Source organism: Elephantulus edwardii, unplaced genomic scaffold, assembly GCF_000299155.1.
Source record: "Elephantulus edwardii isolate Elephantulus edwardi_28Jun2011 unplaced genomic scaffold, EleEdw1.0 scaffold00223, whole genome shotgun sequence".
NCBI lineage: Eukaryota > Metazoa > Chordata > Mammalia > Macroscelidea > Macroscelididae > Elephantulus > Elephantulus edwardii.
Genome location: NW_006399973.1, coordinates 3,569,683 through 3,586,351, shown reverse-complemented (window position 1 = coordinate 3,586,351; position 16,669 = coordinate 3,569,683). Strand labels below are relative to the sequence as shown.

General features: G+C 38.8%; 1 protein-coding gene across 1 annotated transcript in view; it reads right to left on the bottom strand.

Annotated features, from left to right (window-relative positions):
* Positions 1-16,669, bottom strand: part of TAF1B (TATA box binding protein (TBP)-associated factor, RNA polymerase I, B, 63kDa) — a 129,276-nt gene that overhangs the window by 25,022 nt on the left and 87,585 nt on the right. Inside the window, exon 9 of the mRNA XM_006898215.1 lies at positions 4,490-4,637. Coding sequence (XP_006898277.1) covers positions 4,490-4,637 — 148 coding nt within the window. The remainder of the gene's footprint in view (positions 1-4,489; positions 4,638-16,669) is intronic.

Sequence of the window (16,669 nt, the reverse complement as noted above, 5' to 3'; positions counted from 1 at the left end):
AATGCAAAAGATCATTACAAAGGCTGAAAAAGAAGAAAAGACCAAGATGGATGTCAGATGAGACTCTGAATATTGCATTAGAGCGCCGAGAAGCCAAAGCTAAAGGAAGAAACCAAGAAATCAAAGAGGTAAACAGAAAATTACAAAAGGCAGCCCGGGATGATAAAGCAAGATACTATAATGAAATGTGCAGAGAGCTGGAGTCAGAAAATCAAAAGGGATGAACTCGCTCAGCGTTTCTTAAGTTGAAGCAGCTGAAAAACAAATTCAAACCACAGATGGCAATACTTAACGATACTTTGGGCAGTATATTAAATGATCCAGAAAGTATCAAGAGAAGATGGAATACACAGAGTCACTGTATCAGAAGGAATTGGCTGACACAGAAGAATTTCATGAAATGACATATGAGCAAGAGCCTACGGTGATGAAAGAGGAAGTTCAAATTGCTCTGAAGGAATTGGCAAGAAACAAGGTTCCAGGAGTTGATGGCATACCAATTGACATATTTCAACAAACAGACACTGGCCTGGATGTGCTCACTAAGTTATGCCAAGAAATCTGGAGACAGCCAGCTGGCCCACTGACTGGAAAAGATTGATATTTGTTTCCATTCCAAACAAAGGTGACCCAAAAGAGTGTGGAAATTATCGAACAATATCATTGATATCACATGCAAGCAAGGGTCTGCTGAAAATGATCCAAAAACGTTTGGAACAATATGTCAACAGAGAACTGTCAGATGTGCAGGCTGGATTTAGAAGAGGTCATGGTACTAGGGATATTATAGCTAATGTCAGATGGATCTTAGCAGAAAGCAAAGAATACCAGAAGAATGTCTATCTGTGCTTCATTGACTATGCAAAGGCTTTTGACTGTGTGGATCACAACAAGCTGTTGGTATAAAATTAGGAAAGGTATTATTTCAGGGTTGTAAATGTTCTCTATATCTATTTGACCACATTGAGCAAATTATTTGAGAAGGTGGATTCTATGAAGAAAAATATGGCATCAGTATTAGAGAAGACTCATCAATAATCTTCATTATGCAGATGATACAACCTTGCTTGCTCAAAGTGAGAAGGACTTGAAGTACTTGCTGCAGAAAGTTAAGCACTGCAACCTCCAATACAGACTGCATCTCAATGTCAAGAAAATAAAAATCCTTACCAATGAACTGACAGGCAATCATGATGGACAGAGAAAGGGCTGAGACTGTCAACAACTTCACCTTACATGGAACTAGAGTCAATATAATTGGTACCAACAGTCAGGGACCTCTTCAAATTAAATGCAGCAATGATGTCAGTTTGAGAACTAAAATGTGCCTTTTTCAGGTCATAGTCTTTTTAGTCAACTTGTTAAACATCTGAGAGCTGGACAATGACTAAGAATAACAGAGAAGAATTGAAGTCTTTGAACTGTGCTGCTGGGGAAGAGAGCTGAAGAGCCCATGAGCTGCCAAAGAATAAGGAGCTATGTCTTGAAGAAGGGGCAGGCAGAGTGCTCCTTGGAGGCAAAGATAATGAACCTTCATCTCACTCTGGGCATGCTCCAAGTTCTGATTTCTTTATGATATATTTCCTGTAGTGGAATTGCTGGGTCAAACGGTATTTCTATTTGCAACTTTTTTTTTCTTTTTTTTATTATTTTTTGTGCATGTACCATCAAATCAGATCTGACTGGTACAGGAGGAAACTGTCCCTCCTTCTCCGGCAGAGCATCTGGTAGATTTGAACTGTGTACCTCTGGGTTTGCAGTACAACTGCTTGCCACTAGGTCACCAGAGCTCCCCTCTATTTGCAACTTTTTGAGAAAGTGCCAAACTACCTTCCAGAGTGTGCACCATTCCTCACTGTCACCAACAGTAAATAAGGGTTCTAGTTTCTCCACAATCCCACTGGCATTTGTTGTTTGCTGTTCTGTTAAATTTTCCTATTCTTTTTTTTCCCTATAATTATATTTTATTAATTTTCATAAACATTTACAGAGATTTTGGGTTTCCGTTCATTCATTGTTGCACTATTCTCTCTACCCTCCTCCCAGTTTGTTCTTGTCCAAATGCCACAGCGCTTGTCAAAGCCAGTTCTGAGTGAGATGATATCTCATAGTTGTTTTGATTTGCATCTCTCTTAGAGCTAGGGATTTTTGAACATTTCTTCATGTGTTTGTTCGCAAGGCTATAAATTTTAACAGGAGGAGACTGCTCACCTTCTGAGGAGCAGCTGGTGGAAATGAACTGCTGGACAAGCTTGGTTGTTGGGTTAGCAGATCAAATCCTTACAGACTAAGATAATCAGAGGTCCTCTTTTGACATTTTAATTAAGTTACTTGTACTTGCTATTTCCAGGAAGAACTAACAAAAAAATAAGTTAAACTATGCATGCTGGCCAGAAAACTCTGCCACCCACTCTCTGTCCAAGAGCAAATTACTTAAGGAAGAAGCTTGCTTCAGTTAATTTTTATTGTTTTTTTCTGTGGAGGGCAGAGTTGTTTATTTTTAAACCCTAGTACCTAACCTAAAAATTTTGAAGTATAGCACATAATACATGAATTTGTCTTATTCTGAAAGAACTATTAAGGAAGTAAATGAAAATAATAAAATCCAAAACAGTAATTTTGGAATTTTCATAAAATAGTGACTTCTTATATCCTTATATCTTAATGTGATATAAATTCTTTAACCAGATGACATATATAGAGAGTTTGGATTGTATTTGTTCCTATTTCAAAAAATATTTTATTATAGGTATATTATTTTTATTTACATATTATTGTTGAGTACCATCAAGTCTGAACCAAACCATAGCTGACCCTCCAGCGGGTTTTCAGAGGTAGTTAATCACACGGGAGGAGACTGCCCATCCTTCTCTCACAGAGCAGCTGGTGGATTTGAATGGCGTGGTTTCGGGATTGAAACGCAGCTTCTTGCCACCAGGCTACCAGAGCCCCATTTATATTTATATATTACTACATATATTTTTAATGAAAAATTATATTGAATAATTTGCAGACTGCTTTTTCACATAATAAATATTTTCCTCTTTTATTTAAAGATATTAATTTTTTAAAAGTTTAAACTTACATTTTAATACTTTTTAAGCAGTAATATTGTCACAGTTTATATTTTCTCTTAATAAAAGTCCTGACTTTCTTACATTTCTAGTTTAGCAAGAAATAATAGGAGTGAATTACATCAGCAGATTCCATGTGAGTCACCTATGCCTTAATATATTTTAAGCTAAGCATAGTGAGGCTGTTTGGACATTCTGTGCTTTCGTGTTAACTTCACTACTAAACTTTTCTTTCAATTTGTTTTAGAGATAGGAAATAACATGTGTTATCAAAAATGTTGTTGTTGAACGAAAGTCCTCAACCCTTGTGTGACTTTCATCCTTTCTCCAGTTTCACAGGGTTTCCAGAGGCAAGCTATTATGGAAGTGGATGCCACTCCAGCTTCTAAGCTTGTTTTAATCGGGGAGCGCCACTAAACACTGTCCACCATGGGGAACCATTAACACATTTGACACATCAGTGTCACAGTGTTCTGCTTCACAGCAACCACAAGTTACCACTGTACAGCAAGTGGACACACCAGGGCTATATGACCTAGAAGATTGTTTGAACAAAAACAATGAAAAATAGGCCTGAGGGCTGTGGATTAAAAGTCACCCACGTTTGGCTTGGTTTATGTGATTTTTAAAATTATATTTTACTGTGTAATAATAAAGCTTCACACAAATAAAAAAAAATTGATACTGTTTTGAGGGAGGGGGATAGGACTTTCAATAACACACACTGAGGCATTCAGTTATTTTACTTGGCCTTCTACTGGACATGGAGTGACTATGAATTTGGGCCTAATTTCCCGGCAGCTAACAACAACAATAGAAACAATGAGATTACTCTGAAATCAGATGTATTCCTTGAAATGAACGCCCTCACATTTTTACATCCAATAAAATTGTTGTTTACCATCGAGTCAGAACCGACTCATAGCTGACCCTCTGGCAGGTTTTCAGAGGCAGTTAAACATATGGGAGGAGACTACCCATCCTCCTCTCACAGAGCAGCTGATGGCCTCAAACCTCATACCTTTGGGATTGCAGTGCAGATTCTTGCCACTAGAGCTCCCTTATCCAATAAACTGTTGTTGTTGTTATGTGCCGTGGAGTCATTTGCGACTCACAGCGACCCTATGTACAACAGCCCTAAACCCTGCTCTATCCTGTGCCAGTCACACTGCCTCTGACACACCCATCCCGATTACCCCAGTCACTGAATCAATCCATCTCATAGAGGGTCTTCCCCTTTTGCGCCATCCCTCCACCCTCCCAAGCCTCTTTAATTTATCTCTGGATAGTGTTCTCTTTTAACAATTTTAAGTGCTCTGGTAAGTTGCTCTTATATTCTGTGATTTGAAAATATTTCTCTCATTCTAAATCCAGTAGGTAACAAGTTTCTTCACTACAGCATATTACACACTTACCAGGTAGATTGACTTCCATTAAGTATTTCATACACAAGATATTTGGATGTAGATAGCAGTCTTCAGTTATATCTGGAAAACGAGGCAAATCTAAAAATGTAGCCACTTCAATAGTTTTTTTAAAAATATCCTCATACTCAGGCCAAGACTGAAATAAAAAAAAGATTATGATGTAAGAAAATTTATTTAAAAAATATTTTTCTGCTTTAAAAAGTATTTAAATATTTTAAAAATGCTGAAGATATTCACAGAATATAAACTGAATGTAGTATGAAATTTGAAAAGTATGAAGAAGGAAAATGTCTCTAACTCCTTAACACTGGGATGGTTTTAAACAGTATTAATATTGATGGAGAGGGGTGGGCAGGGAGAAAAGTGCAGCAATGAATGAAGGGAAATCTAAAATCTCTGTAAATGCTTATTAAAATTAATAAAAAAAAACCAAAGAAAAAACCCAGTAATAATTATTACTAAATTAAAAAGCCACCAAATTAAATACTTTTAAATTGTTACAGCAGAAGAATCTGAACTGTTATCCACAATGTTATGTACCACTCTTAATACACAATTTCTCATCCATCTTCACCATTAGCCCCATTTTTAATCTTCAAATTAATAATAAAAAATTTAGGTCATTTTTACATAACACTTACATGTGAGCAATAACACTAAAGATCAAATCCAATACTTTAAAATCCACAATTTAACTTTATACTAAAATCTCTACCATACAACTGTATATAAGATTCTCATACAAAGTTTGGGAAAATCTATTAGCTAATTTTAAGAAAGTATTTCTATTCAGTAATTTAGGTTAATCCTACAGAGTTTTTATATGTAACCTTTTCTTAAAAATTTGTGAACATTCCTATAAGTAAATATTCATTTACTCATAAAGTATGTATTTTCACATAAAGTATTAAATTTATAGTCGGTTTTGCATAAAACACATTTGAGTACTCTGGGAGAACATAAATTGAGTAAAGCAATCTTTTCAAGGAGCTCATAAACTGAGATATAACCATGCCTGATCCTGCGTAATCCTCACATATGCCCTGTGCCTAAGTCCACTGCCACAGTCACTGTGTCAATTCCTCTCACTGATGGTCTTCTTTTCCTTTGCTAACCCTTTACCTTTCCAAGGTGTTGTCCTCTTCCAAGGACTGGCCCGTCCTCCCAAGATGCCAATGGTATGTGAAACAGAAGCCCAGTGAGAGGGTTAATGCTTGGGACATTGTTACTTAGCAGTTCCGGAGAAAAAGGACAGTGAAACTTTTCTCCCTTGTTTTTCTCCTAGGCTTCATCAGCATTAGTCAAGATAGGAATAAGCCTCTAAAGGATTCTAAAACATAGAAAACTGGCATATAAAAAGAAAATAGACATTCAAGGACCATGTCAGAATAAGACTGGATTTTTAGAAGGGAAGGATCTCAGAGAAGCTGCTGGATATTTTTATCATGTTTTCATTGTTGTATTGTTGTTGTTGTTAAATGCTGCTGAGCATGACTCATAGTGTCTCTATGAACAACAGATCTGAATGCTGTTCTGTCCCACACTATCTTTATCATCCTTGACACACTTGAACCCACTGCTGCAGACAATGCAGCAATCCATCTTGTTGAGGGTCTTCCTCTCTTTTGCTAACCCTCTTCCACCTTTCCAACCATGATGTCCCTCTCCAAGGAATAGCCTCTCCTAACAACATGTCCAAAGTATGTCTTGCTTCCACTCTAGTTGCACTTATGTCTGGTCTCCAAGACATAACTGTTTGTTCTATTTGCATTTCATGGGATATCTACTACTCTTCTCCAATGTAACAACTCAAAGGCAATGATTCTTCTCCTGTCGTCCTTATTCATTTTCCAGCTCTTAGATGCACAGCAGGTGACTGGGAAAACTATGGCTTGAATCAGGTACTGTTGTTAGGTGCCACTGAGTCACTCACAAATCATAGCGACCCTATGTACAACAGCTCTGAACCCTGCTCTATCTGAAGCCAACCTTATCATCTTTGGCACATCTACTTCCATCACCCCCATTACTGAGTCAATCCATCTCATGGAGGGTCTCTCCATCTTGTACTGTCCCTCTACTCTCCTAAGCATGATGTCCCTCTCCAAGGACTGGCCCCTCCTTGCAACATGTCCAAAGCATGTCAGACAAAGCTTTAGGATCATTGCCTACAAGGAGCTGCTACCCTCTCCAGGATGAACCTATTTGTTCTCCTAGCAGTCCATGGTATATTCAATGCTATTCTCCAACATGATAGCTCAAGACATCAATTCTCCTTCTATCATCCCTAGTTACTGTCCAGCTTTCTGATGCATAGGAAAGTAATTGTGAAGCCTATAGCCTGGATCAGGCACATCTTAAGTCTCCAGACTGACATCACTGCTCTTAAGTACTCTGGAGAGATCTCTGACAGAAGACCTTCCACATGCAATTCAACTTCTCCTGGGAAATTATCCTGCTGTGACAGCAGTGTGCTGCAAATGGAAGAGGCAATAAGCCACATGAAGTCTGTACTGGAGAAGAAGTTCAAGGGAAAGGACTTTTCCTCAGAATCGTCTGAAATAGAAAACTTTCCCTAATACTAGTACCTGGAATTTGGACTTCAGAGACTCATGACTCAAGGGATACTGGCTTCAGCATAGGAGACCTGCAGCAGCACAAGGCAACTGGAATCACAGAAGCATAGAAGGCTTGAGACAAGCTGGATAGGGGAAGAGAGGTGTTGAATGGGGTAGGCAGGGGTGGAAGGGGATGCTGGTGAAGTGGGACAAAGGAAAGAGGAAGTGCCAAAGGCAAGGAATAACACGGAATCTATTGGTTGCTTCTATAATTGGGAAATGTCTTTTATCAGCTCCTTTCTGTAAAATGCTTGTCTGTCAGATACTGCTCGAAATCTGAGCATTCGAATCAGGTATACTTTAGTCTTTAAAATTATAGCACTGCTCTTTAGAACAGTAGAGGTCCCTGACAGCAGACTTCCCGAATGCTGATGTGTCGTCTCCTGATCTCCTGATGTTGACTGTGATCTAAGCAAGGTGAAATAACTGATAATTTCAATCTTTTCTCCATTATCCGGGAGGCTAGGCTCTATAAGGAGAACTATGGCATCAGGTTTGGAGGTAGACTCATCACCAACCTGCGTTATGCAGATGACACAATCCTGCTTGCTAAAACTCAGGAGGACCTGAAGCACTTGCTGCAGAAGGTCAAGGACTGCAGTCTTCAATATGGATTGGCTTTTTCGAAGATGGCGCTGAAGGCGAAGAAGGAAGCCCCTGCCCCTCCCAAAACCAAAGCCAAAGCAAAGGCATTAAAGGCCAAGAAAGAAGGCAGTCCTGAAAGGCATCCACAGCCAAAAAAAAAAAAGATCCTCACATCACCCACCTCCTGGCGGCCTAAGATGCTGAGACTCCGAAGGCAGCCCAAATACCCCTGGAAGTGCGCCCCCAGGAGAAACAAGCTTGACCACTATGCCATCATCAAATTTCTCCTGACCACTGAGTCAGCCATGAAGAAGATAGAAGATAACAACACACTTGTGTTCATTGTGGATGTCAAGGGCAACAGCACCAAATTAAACAAGCTGTAAAGAGGCTCTATGACATTGATGTGGCTAAGGTCAACACTCTGATTAGGCCTGATGGAGAGAAGAAGGACTATGTTTGACTTGCTCCTGATTATGATGCTTTTGGATGTTGCCAACAAAATTGGGATCATCTAAACTGAGTCCAGCAGGCTAATTCTAAATATAAATTTTTCTCTCTCTCTCTCTCACACACACACACACACACAAAATGGACTGAAGTGCAATATCAAGAAAACAAAGATTCTCACCACTGGGCATTGGCAGCTGTGGTGCTGGAGGGACTGCTAGGAGAACAAACAAGTTTGTCCTGGTGAGAGTGAAGCCAAGCTTCTCTTTGGAGGCAAGGATTCTGAAACTTCGTCTGACATACTTTGGACGGGTTGCAAGGTGGGATCAGTCCTTGGGGAGGGACTTGCTTGGGAGGTGGAGAGACAGTGCAGAAGAGGAAGACCCTTGATAAGGTGGATTGACTCAGTGACTCGGGTAATGGGGATAGGTGTGTTGGAGACAATAAGATTGTCACAGGATAGAGCAGGGTTTAGGGCTGTTGTACATAGGGTCTCTGTGAGTTGCAGGTGACTCGACGGCACATAACAACAACAACAACAACAACATCATGATGTGTCTATTGGCCCTGTCATGAAGAGGTTTTTGGTTTTTTTTATGTTAACATGTAATCCATATTCAAGGCTGCAGTCCTCAATCATCTGCAGCAAGTGCCTCCAGTCCTTCTTGTTTTCAGCAAAGTTGTATAATCTGTATAATGCAGGTTGTTGATGAGTCTTCCTGCAATCTTGATACCACATTCTTCTTCATAAAGTTCAGCTTCTCTAATGATTTGCTCAGCATTGGATACAGTTTCCATTATATATACAGAACCACACTCATATACTAATTAGAATGAGCCCTACCATAATCCTGTTTAAAACGCTGCATGTCAAATAAGATACATCATTTGAAATTGATCCCTTGGTTACCTGCTAATTGTTTAAATTCCACCTCAACTCTAGTGTGGAACAAAGGGAAACAGTAAAAGAAAGAATGAGATAAAATGGTGAGTCTGTACTGCTCAAAGCACCATGCATATCAGAATCACTGGCAAAATGCTAATTAAAAATACCTATTCTTTTCTACCAAGTAACGAACAGACCATAAATTACTCCTATGTAAATTCAAACTACAGCTGAAGAAAATGAAAACAAGTCCATGAGAGCCAAAATAGGACCTTGAGCTTATCATACCTAAATTTAAAAACCAGCTCAAAAACAGACTAGATGCTTTGAACTTTAATGACGAAAGACCAAATGAGTTGTGGGGATGAGATACACAAAGCAAAAGGTCTTTTAAAAACACAGGAAACAAAGGCCAAAGTAAATATTAAAGGGTCTCTGAAACTGGCTCTGCCCCATAAAGAAGCCAAAAGGAAAGGAACAAATGATGAAAAGTAAGAGTTGAAAATATTTCAAAGACAAAGTAAAGCATTTTAACAAAATGTGCAAAAATCTAAAAGTAGTAAGAAACCAATACACACTCAGCATTTCTCAAGTTGAAAGAACTGAGGAGCAAATTAATGTTGCAATACTAAAGGATTCTATGGGAAAAAATCTTGAATGATGCAGGAAGCATCAGAAGATGATGGAGGGAGTGCATAATATACAAAGTCACTCTACCAAAAACAACTGGTCCACAATGAACTATTTCAGAAAACAACATATAATCAAGAGCCAAGAAGTCCATGATGCTCTGAAGGCACTGATAAAAAAAACAACACCAAAACACAAAACAAAAACCCAGCAACAACCCAACCAACCAATAACCCCTGCCCGCCCGCCGCCCCCCCCCAAAAAAAAAACTCTCCAGGAAATGACAGAATGACAAATGAGGTGTTTCAGGAAACAGATGCAGCACTGGACATACTCACTACTCTCAGGAAATCTTAAAGATAGTTACCTGACCAAGTAACAGGAAGATAGGCACATTTGTTCCCACTTTTTTTTTAAAGATGATCCAATAGAGTATAGCAATTATCAAACAATTTCCTTAATATCACACAAAGTAAAATATTGCTGAAGATTAGGGGGAAATGAACTGGAGCAGCACACAGACATTCAAGCTGGATTTGAAAAGAGGTGGTGGGACATGGGTTAGTATTGCTGATATCAAATGGATCCTAGATGAAAGCAGAGACTACCAGAAGGATATTTACTTGCATTTTACTCACTATGCAGAAGTACTTGACTTGTGGTTAATAATACATTATAGGTAACTTTGAGAAGAATTGGAATTTCAGAACATTTACTTGTTCTCATGAGACAACAGTACACAGATCAAAAAGTTGTCCTTCAAACAGAACAAGCAGATACAGTATGGTTTAAAATTAGCAAAGGTATTCTTCAAGATTATATCCATTCCTACTCAGTCTGTATGCTGAGCAAATAATTCCTGAAACTGGACTATTTCAGGAAACAACATATGATGATATATTAAGAAAGTGCCATCAGAATCGGAGGAAGACTCAACAACCTATGTTCTGCAGATGGTACAATTTGCTTATAGGATGGAATGACAATTTGAAGCACTTATTATAGAAGATAGAAGACTTTAATAAGGATTACATCTCAACATCAAGAAACAAAACTCTTATGCACACCCATGTTTATTGTGGCTTTGTTCACAACAGCAAAGAACCAGAAACAACCCACGTGCCCATCAACAAATGAACGGATAGAGAAGCTCTGGTATATTCACAAAATGGAATACTATTGCTGCACTGAAAAACAAGAAACTCATGAAATACTATGCAAAACGGATGACCCTGGAGGACATTGTGCTGAGTGAAATATCCCAGTCACTAAAGGACAAATATTGCATAGTGCCACTGTTGTAAAACAGGACGGACATCAGGTTGAGGGAAGGCAGAAAAGGAGGGGAGGAATGATGTATATTGCATTGAAACAGATGGGGGAGAGAGCGGTTTAAAAAGGGATATATGATTGGGTATTAAAAAGAAAACAACAAACAACCCACCAAAGATCTTTAAAATTGGACCAGTAGGTAATACTGTAATAGAGAGAGAAGAGGCTGAAGTTACCAATAATACTTTACTTCCATGATGCACTGGGAAAGTCTGTGATCAAGGACATCTTTAAAGTTCTAAAGAGCAAAGGTGTCAGTTTAAAGATCAAGGTGCACCCGTTTTGAGCTGCTAGTTTCAAATGGATCATATGCATGTGAAAGTTGGACAATAAATAGTGAAGACAGAAGAAGTGATGCCTTTGAATTATAACGTTGGTGAAGAGATTTGAATACACCATGGACTGTCGAAGGAACAAACAAGTCTTTTTTGGAGGAAATACATCAAAAGTGCTCTGTGGAGGTAAGGATGCTTAAACTTTGTCTCACATGAAAGGGGTATGCTGCCAGGAGGCACTTGTCCTTCGCAAAAGATACTACACTGAGAAAAGTAGAGGGTCAGCAGAAGAGAAGATCTCCGTGAGACAGATGGACAGAGTGACTGCTACAAAGGGCTTGAGTGTGTAGAGGTCATGACGATAGTCAGGATAACGAACATACTTGACCTGTTGTTCCTAGGGTCACTATGAACTATAGTCGACTGAATGGCACTCAACAACAGTATCTTATGCTCCCCATGATATTTTCTAAATCATACTAAAAGTCTGAGAGAGGATCCTTACATGGCTTTAGCCTACAAACTATAAGAGAGAGGCATGCACATAAATTCTAGTCATTATTTAGATGTTGTGGGAACAGAGAAAACTCCCCAAAATAAACTAGCAAGATTCCCTTCATGCTGTCCAACAGGACTAATGCTGGGAGACAGGAGTGGGAGTGAGGGAGACTGAGAACACCTGTTATTATTACATTAACCTTTCATTTCCCTCAGGTAGATTTGAAACCTGTCAGATTATTATTGTAACAAAGATTGCACAAACAATTCCAAAGGCTCCATGTGGCCTAAAGAGTAAATTTGGTGAACAAATCTAGAGGAAAGTTGGAAGACTCAGAGTGTATTAAAATTTTATTTAATTAACCTTCATGTGGAGGTGCTTAAGAAGTGACTGACAACCCTGGAGAAGTCTTTCTCTTCCTTCAACCAAAAGACCCAGTTTCACAAATAGCGTAAGATTGCTCCAAGGCAAAATGAATCATCCAGGCAACTTGCCCTTCAGTGGGTTTGGCTGAACCAGCATTACATCTTTTCTTTTTACTCATTCAAAGAGAAGATCAGAATGCTGCCAATCAACATTTAAAATATTAGGGATGTAGTTTGGGAAGAAATTCTAGCTTCCTTTTTATTCCTCCTAGCTGAGTCTAGTTAGAAATGATGAAATGCTAAGGACTGCTGTAGAATACTATGTTTACTACATGTTTAGAATTGGTCTGTGAGTTGAAAAGATACAAAAATAAGAAAAATCATGGCTGAAAAGATAGAAGTAGTCCTACAGTCAGTAAGTCATTAGTAGAGCAATTATATCTGTAATGAAGACAAGTGTATATAAATCTACTATTTTGGTCCAGCCAGTGATTCACTTAGTACTTTGTACATAGATAGTACTCTGAAAGAGATTGGATTTTCTGTTTGTTCTAGCAAATAAATGGAAAGATATTTGCTTGAAGGTGCTCCAAATCAACATCAAGCTCTAGGAACTTGAGTAAAAAAAAAAAGAAACAAAAAATCCCCAACCAACCAAAAAAACCCAATAAAAACAAAATCCCAAGAAATCCAGGAGATACAGAGACACAGATGCAGAAGGAGGTAATCTTCATATTTGATACACTAGTAAGGAAAATGGAGAGGCTATCTACCTGGGGTTGGAAATTGCAACTCTGAAAAAAAATGAGATGACTGGAAAGACTAACATTTAATTTGTCACCTGTCTCTTCTCTTAAGCTTTGCTTTTAAGTCAGGGTAATGGTAAGAAGACTCAACATGACCTTCTTTTCTTTTAAAAAGAAAACAAACCACATCAATGCTCTCTGTATTCCACTCTGTGTTTTAACTGAGTTTTGTCAGATTTGTTATTAGGGCCACTTAAATACTAACAGAACAACCTACCTAATTGGAAGAAATAGGTCACCAAGGAGAAAAGGCTTGAGAAAGGTTTTTAAAAGTTTTTCGGCTTGGTTTGTTTTTAAGGTGTGCTCAACGCTCTGGAATAACACAAATAAAACAAAACAAAACCAGAGAAGAAAAACAGTCCCCAGCAGCCCACACACACAAAAACTCTGTTGGCATTATCTTCATCACCATCTCTTAAAACAATTGCACCTTTTGTCATTTCTAGTGGAGGTAGAGCTGCTGAAGAAGCCAAGACTTTAGTGGAGAAGGCTAAGACATGGGAAGAAAATGCCTTCTTTGTTAATGAAAAGCCATTTCCATTTAAAAGTTTCAACATACTACACAATCGTGAATGTACTTTTGTGAGCAAAGGCAACACACACAATGAAGAAAAGCTGCCTGTCAATTACATAGTCATCGAAAGATATGCAAACGTTCATGCCTTTCCTGAAAAAGGCTGGAGAGGGGTTGGACGAGAGTAAGTATAGACTGTTATGCATCTGACTGACGATGTGTCTAACAGGTCTAGTAAATAGGGCATAAAGGAATTTTAGGGTAATACAGCAATTTAATTAAAACTAAGAAACCACACGTTTAAGATATTTCTTAAAAATCATAATGCTGTAACAAATAGCTCTAGCATGCATTAAAACCAGGTTCTTGGGAAAGCATTTTATTGAATTTCACAAATATTCCAGCGAGTTTATTTTCCTTCATGAAGCAATGCTTTAGGCAGGTAAGGACAAGCTAGAGTTTCTGTTACACAACAGCAGGCTTCTGTGATAAACCTGATTACAATACCCTGTCAGAGGTGAACTTCCTCCTTAGCGTTAAAAAAAAAAGAAAGAAAAGAAAAAGCCCAGCGCCTCACCCTTACATACTCGTATTGTTGTTTTGAAGCAAAGATTCAACTAAGAAAAGAAAAATAAATGCTACATTCACCTGTTACCCAAACTGGTAACAAGATTTTCTTTTACAAAGGGAAATTAAGAAATACAACTATCAAAAGTAATGTACTATTTCACATGTACTATACACTTCACAAAACAGTCCACCTCACATTTTTGAAGCCTCTCTAATTTTCTCAAATAGTTGTAAATCTATCATGTGATAACAAAATTATGTCTCATTTGCTGTAAGTTTGTAATGAACACATTATATGGAATGCAGTCTTGGTCCCGGCGATTAGGTCTTTTTAGAAGCATGTTGTTTACTTGCATAGACAAATAGAAACTTTCTAAACAAATACAAAATTATGAACTAATAATCAATGAAGTCAACCAAATATGAAACAGTAACTTGTTCTGACTCCAGGATATAAACTGGGAAAAATTTACTTGGGGCTAAGATTTACTTACTCTATACAGACTCTACCGATTGTTGTGTGGTGTTGTTGTTATGTGCCATCGAGTCGCTTGTGATTCCTAGCAACCCTATGTACAAGAGCCCTCAACTCTGCTCTATCCTGTGCCAACCTCACTGTCTCTGACATACCTACTTTCATTACCCCAATCACTGAAGTGATTCATTTCATCAAAGGTCTTCCTCTCTTGCGCTGTCCTCCACCTTCCCAAACATGATGTCCTTCTCCAAGGACTGGTCCCACCTTCCAACATGCCCAAAGTATGTCAGATGAACCTTCAGAATCCTTGCCTCCAAAGGAGCAGTCCGGTTTGACCCTTTCCAAGACAAACCTGTTTGTTCTCCTAGCAGTCCATGGTATATTTAATTTGAGCTGTGGTGCTCAAAGACATCAATTCTCTTTCTATCAAACTTAGTCACTGTCCAGCTCTCCGACACAGAGCAAGCAACTGCAAAGACTATGTCCCGGATCAGATACACCTAAGTCTCCAGCCTGACATCATTTTTCCTCAGAATCTGGAGAGGTTCCGGACAGCTGACTTACCCCATACAATTAATTTCTTGATTTCCTGGCTGCTGGTATAAGAGTGTTGACTGCTGAGCCAAGCAAACTAAAATTGTTAACAATCTCAATCCTGATACTGCGAACTAGCCCAGTGGTGAGAATCTTTCGTTTTCTTGATGTTGAGCTTTAATCCATATTGAAGGCTACAGTCCTTGACCTTCTGCAGCAAGTGCTTCAGGTCCTCCTCAGTTTCAGCAAGTAGAGTTGTATCATCTGCATAACACAGGTTGTCGATGAATCCTTCTCCAATCCTGATGCCACATTCCTCCTCATACAGCCCTGCGTCCTGGATGATCTGTTCTGCATACAGATTGAAAAGGTATAGAGATAGAATACATCACTGGCGGACACCCTTCCCGATTTTGAACCATGCAGTGTTCCCTTGCTCTGTTCTGATGACTGCCTCCTGGTCTAAGTATAGGTTCCGCATAAGCATTATCAAAATGTTCTGGGATTCCCATTCTTGGAATCAGCCACAGTTTGTTGTGATCCACACAGTCAAATGAAACACAGATAGACATTCATCTGGTACTCTCTGCTTTCTGCCAAAACCCATCTAATATTAGCTATAATATCCCTAGTAGCATGGCCGCTTCTAAATCCAGCCTGTGTATCTGGTAGTTCTCTACTGAAGTGTTGTTCCTGTCATTTTTGGTTAATTTTCAGCAGAATCTTGCTTGCATGTGATATTAATGATTTTGCTTGATAATTTCCGCAACCTGTCAGGTCACCCTTCTTTGGAATGGAACAAATATCAATCTTTTCCAGTCAGTTGGCCAGCTGGCTGTCCTCCAGATTTCTTGGCACAACTTAGTGAGCATATCCAGGGCAGCATCTGTTTGCTGAAATATGTCAACTGGTATGCCGTCAACTCCTGGAAGCCTTGTTTTTTGCCAATTCTTTCAGAGCAACTGAACTTCTTCCTTCATCACCACATGCTCTTGCTCATACGTTGTTTCATTAAATTCTTCTGTGTCAGCTGGACTCTGATCCTGCCTGACCTTGCTGCTTTACTGCAGGTAAAAGGGACCAATCGCAGGCATCCATGGGCTGAGGCTCCCAGTTAAAAGTTTGGGATTGGGGCAGGAGACAGCCTCTGAACCTGGATGACCTTGCCGCTTTACTGCATGTGAAAGGAACTTTACCGCAGGACTGTTGCATAGATATATTAAAATTTCACATATCTGTACTAAAGGATATTTAAAGATGGAACAAAAAAAACAAAAAGAAGTAATTTTTTTATTGCAAAATACATGTTGTGGTTGTTACAAAGTACATGTATAATCTCAAAATACTTCCTATTTGGTTTTGAAAGGTTGCACGACTATTTCTGCAGCATATATACTTTCGTCTTGCTTAAACTAGTATAAAATCCAGTTCTTATTCTCTTAGCCTGGGAAGTAAAGGGAGAGGAACATGTAAGATAATGATAAGAATCTAGCCAGGATCAAAATAAATCACAGGTAATCTACAAGAAACTAAAGAATGCTGCTCTGGATGTGCTCACCAAGTTGTGCCAAGAAATCTGGAGAGCAACCACTTGGCCAACTGACTGGAAGAGATCTATATATGTTC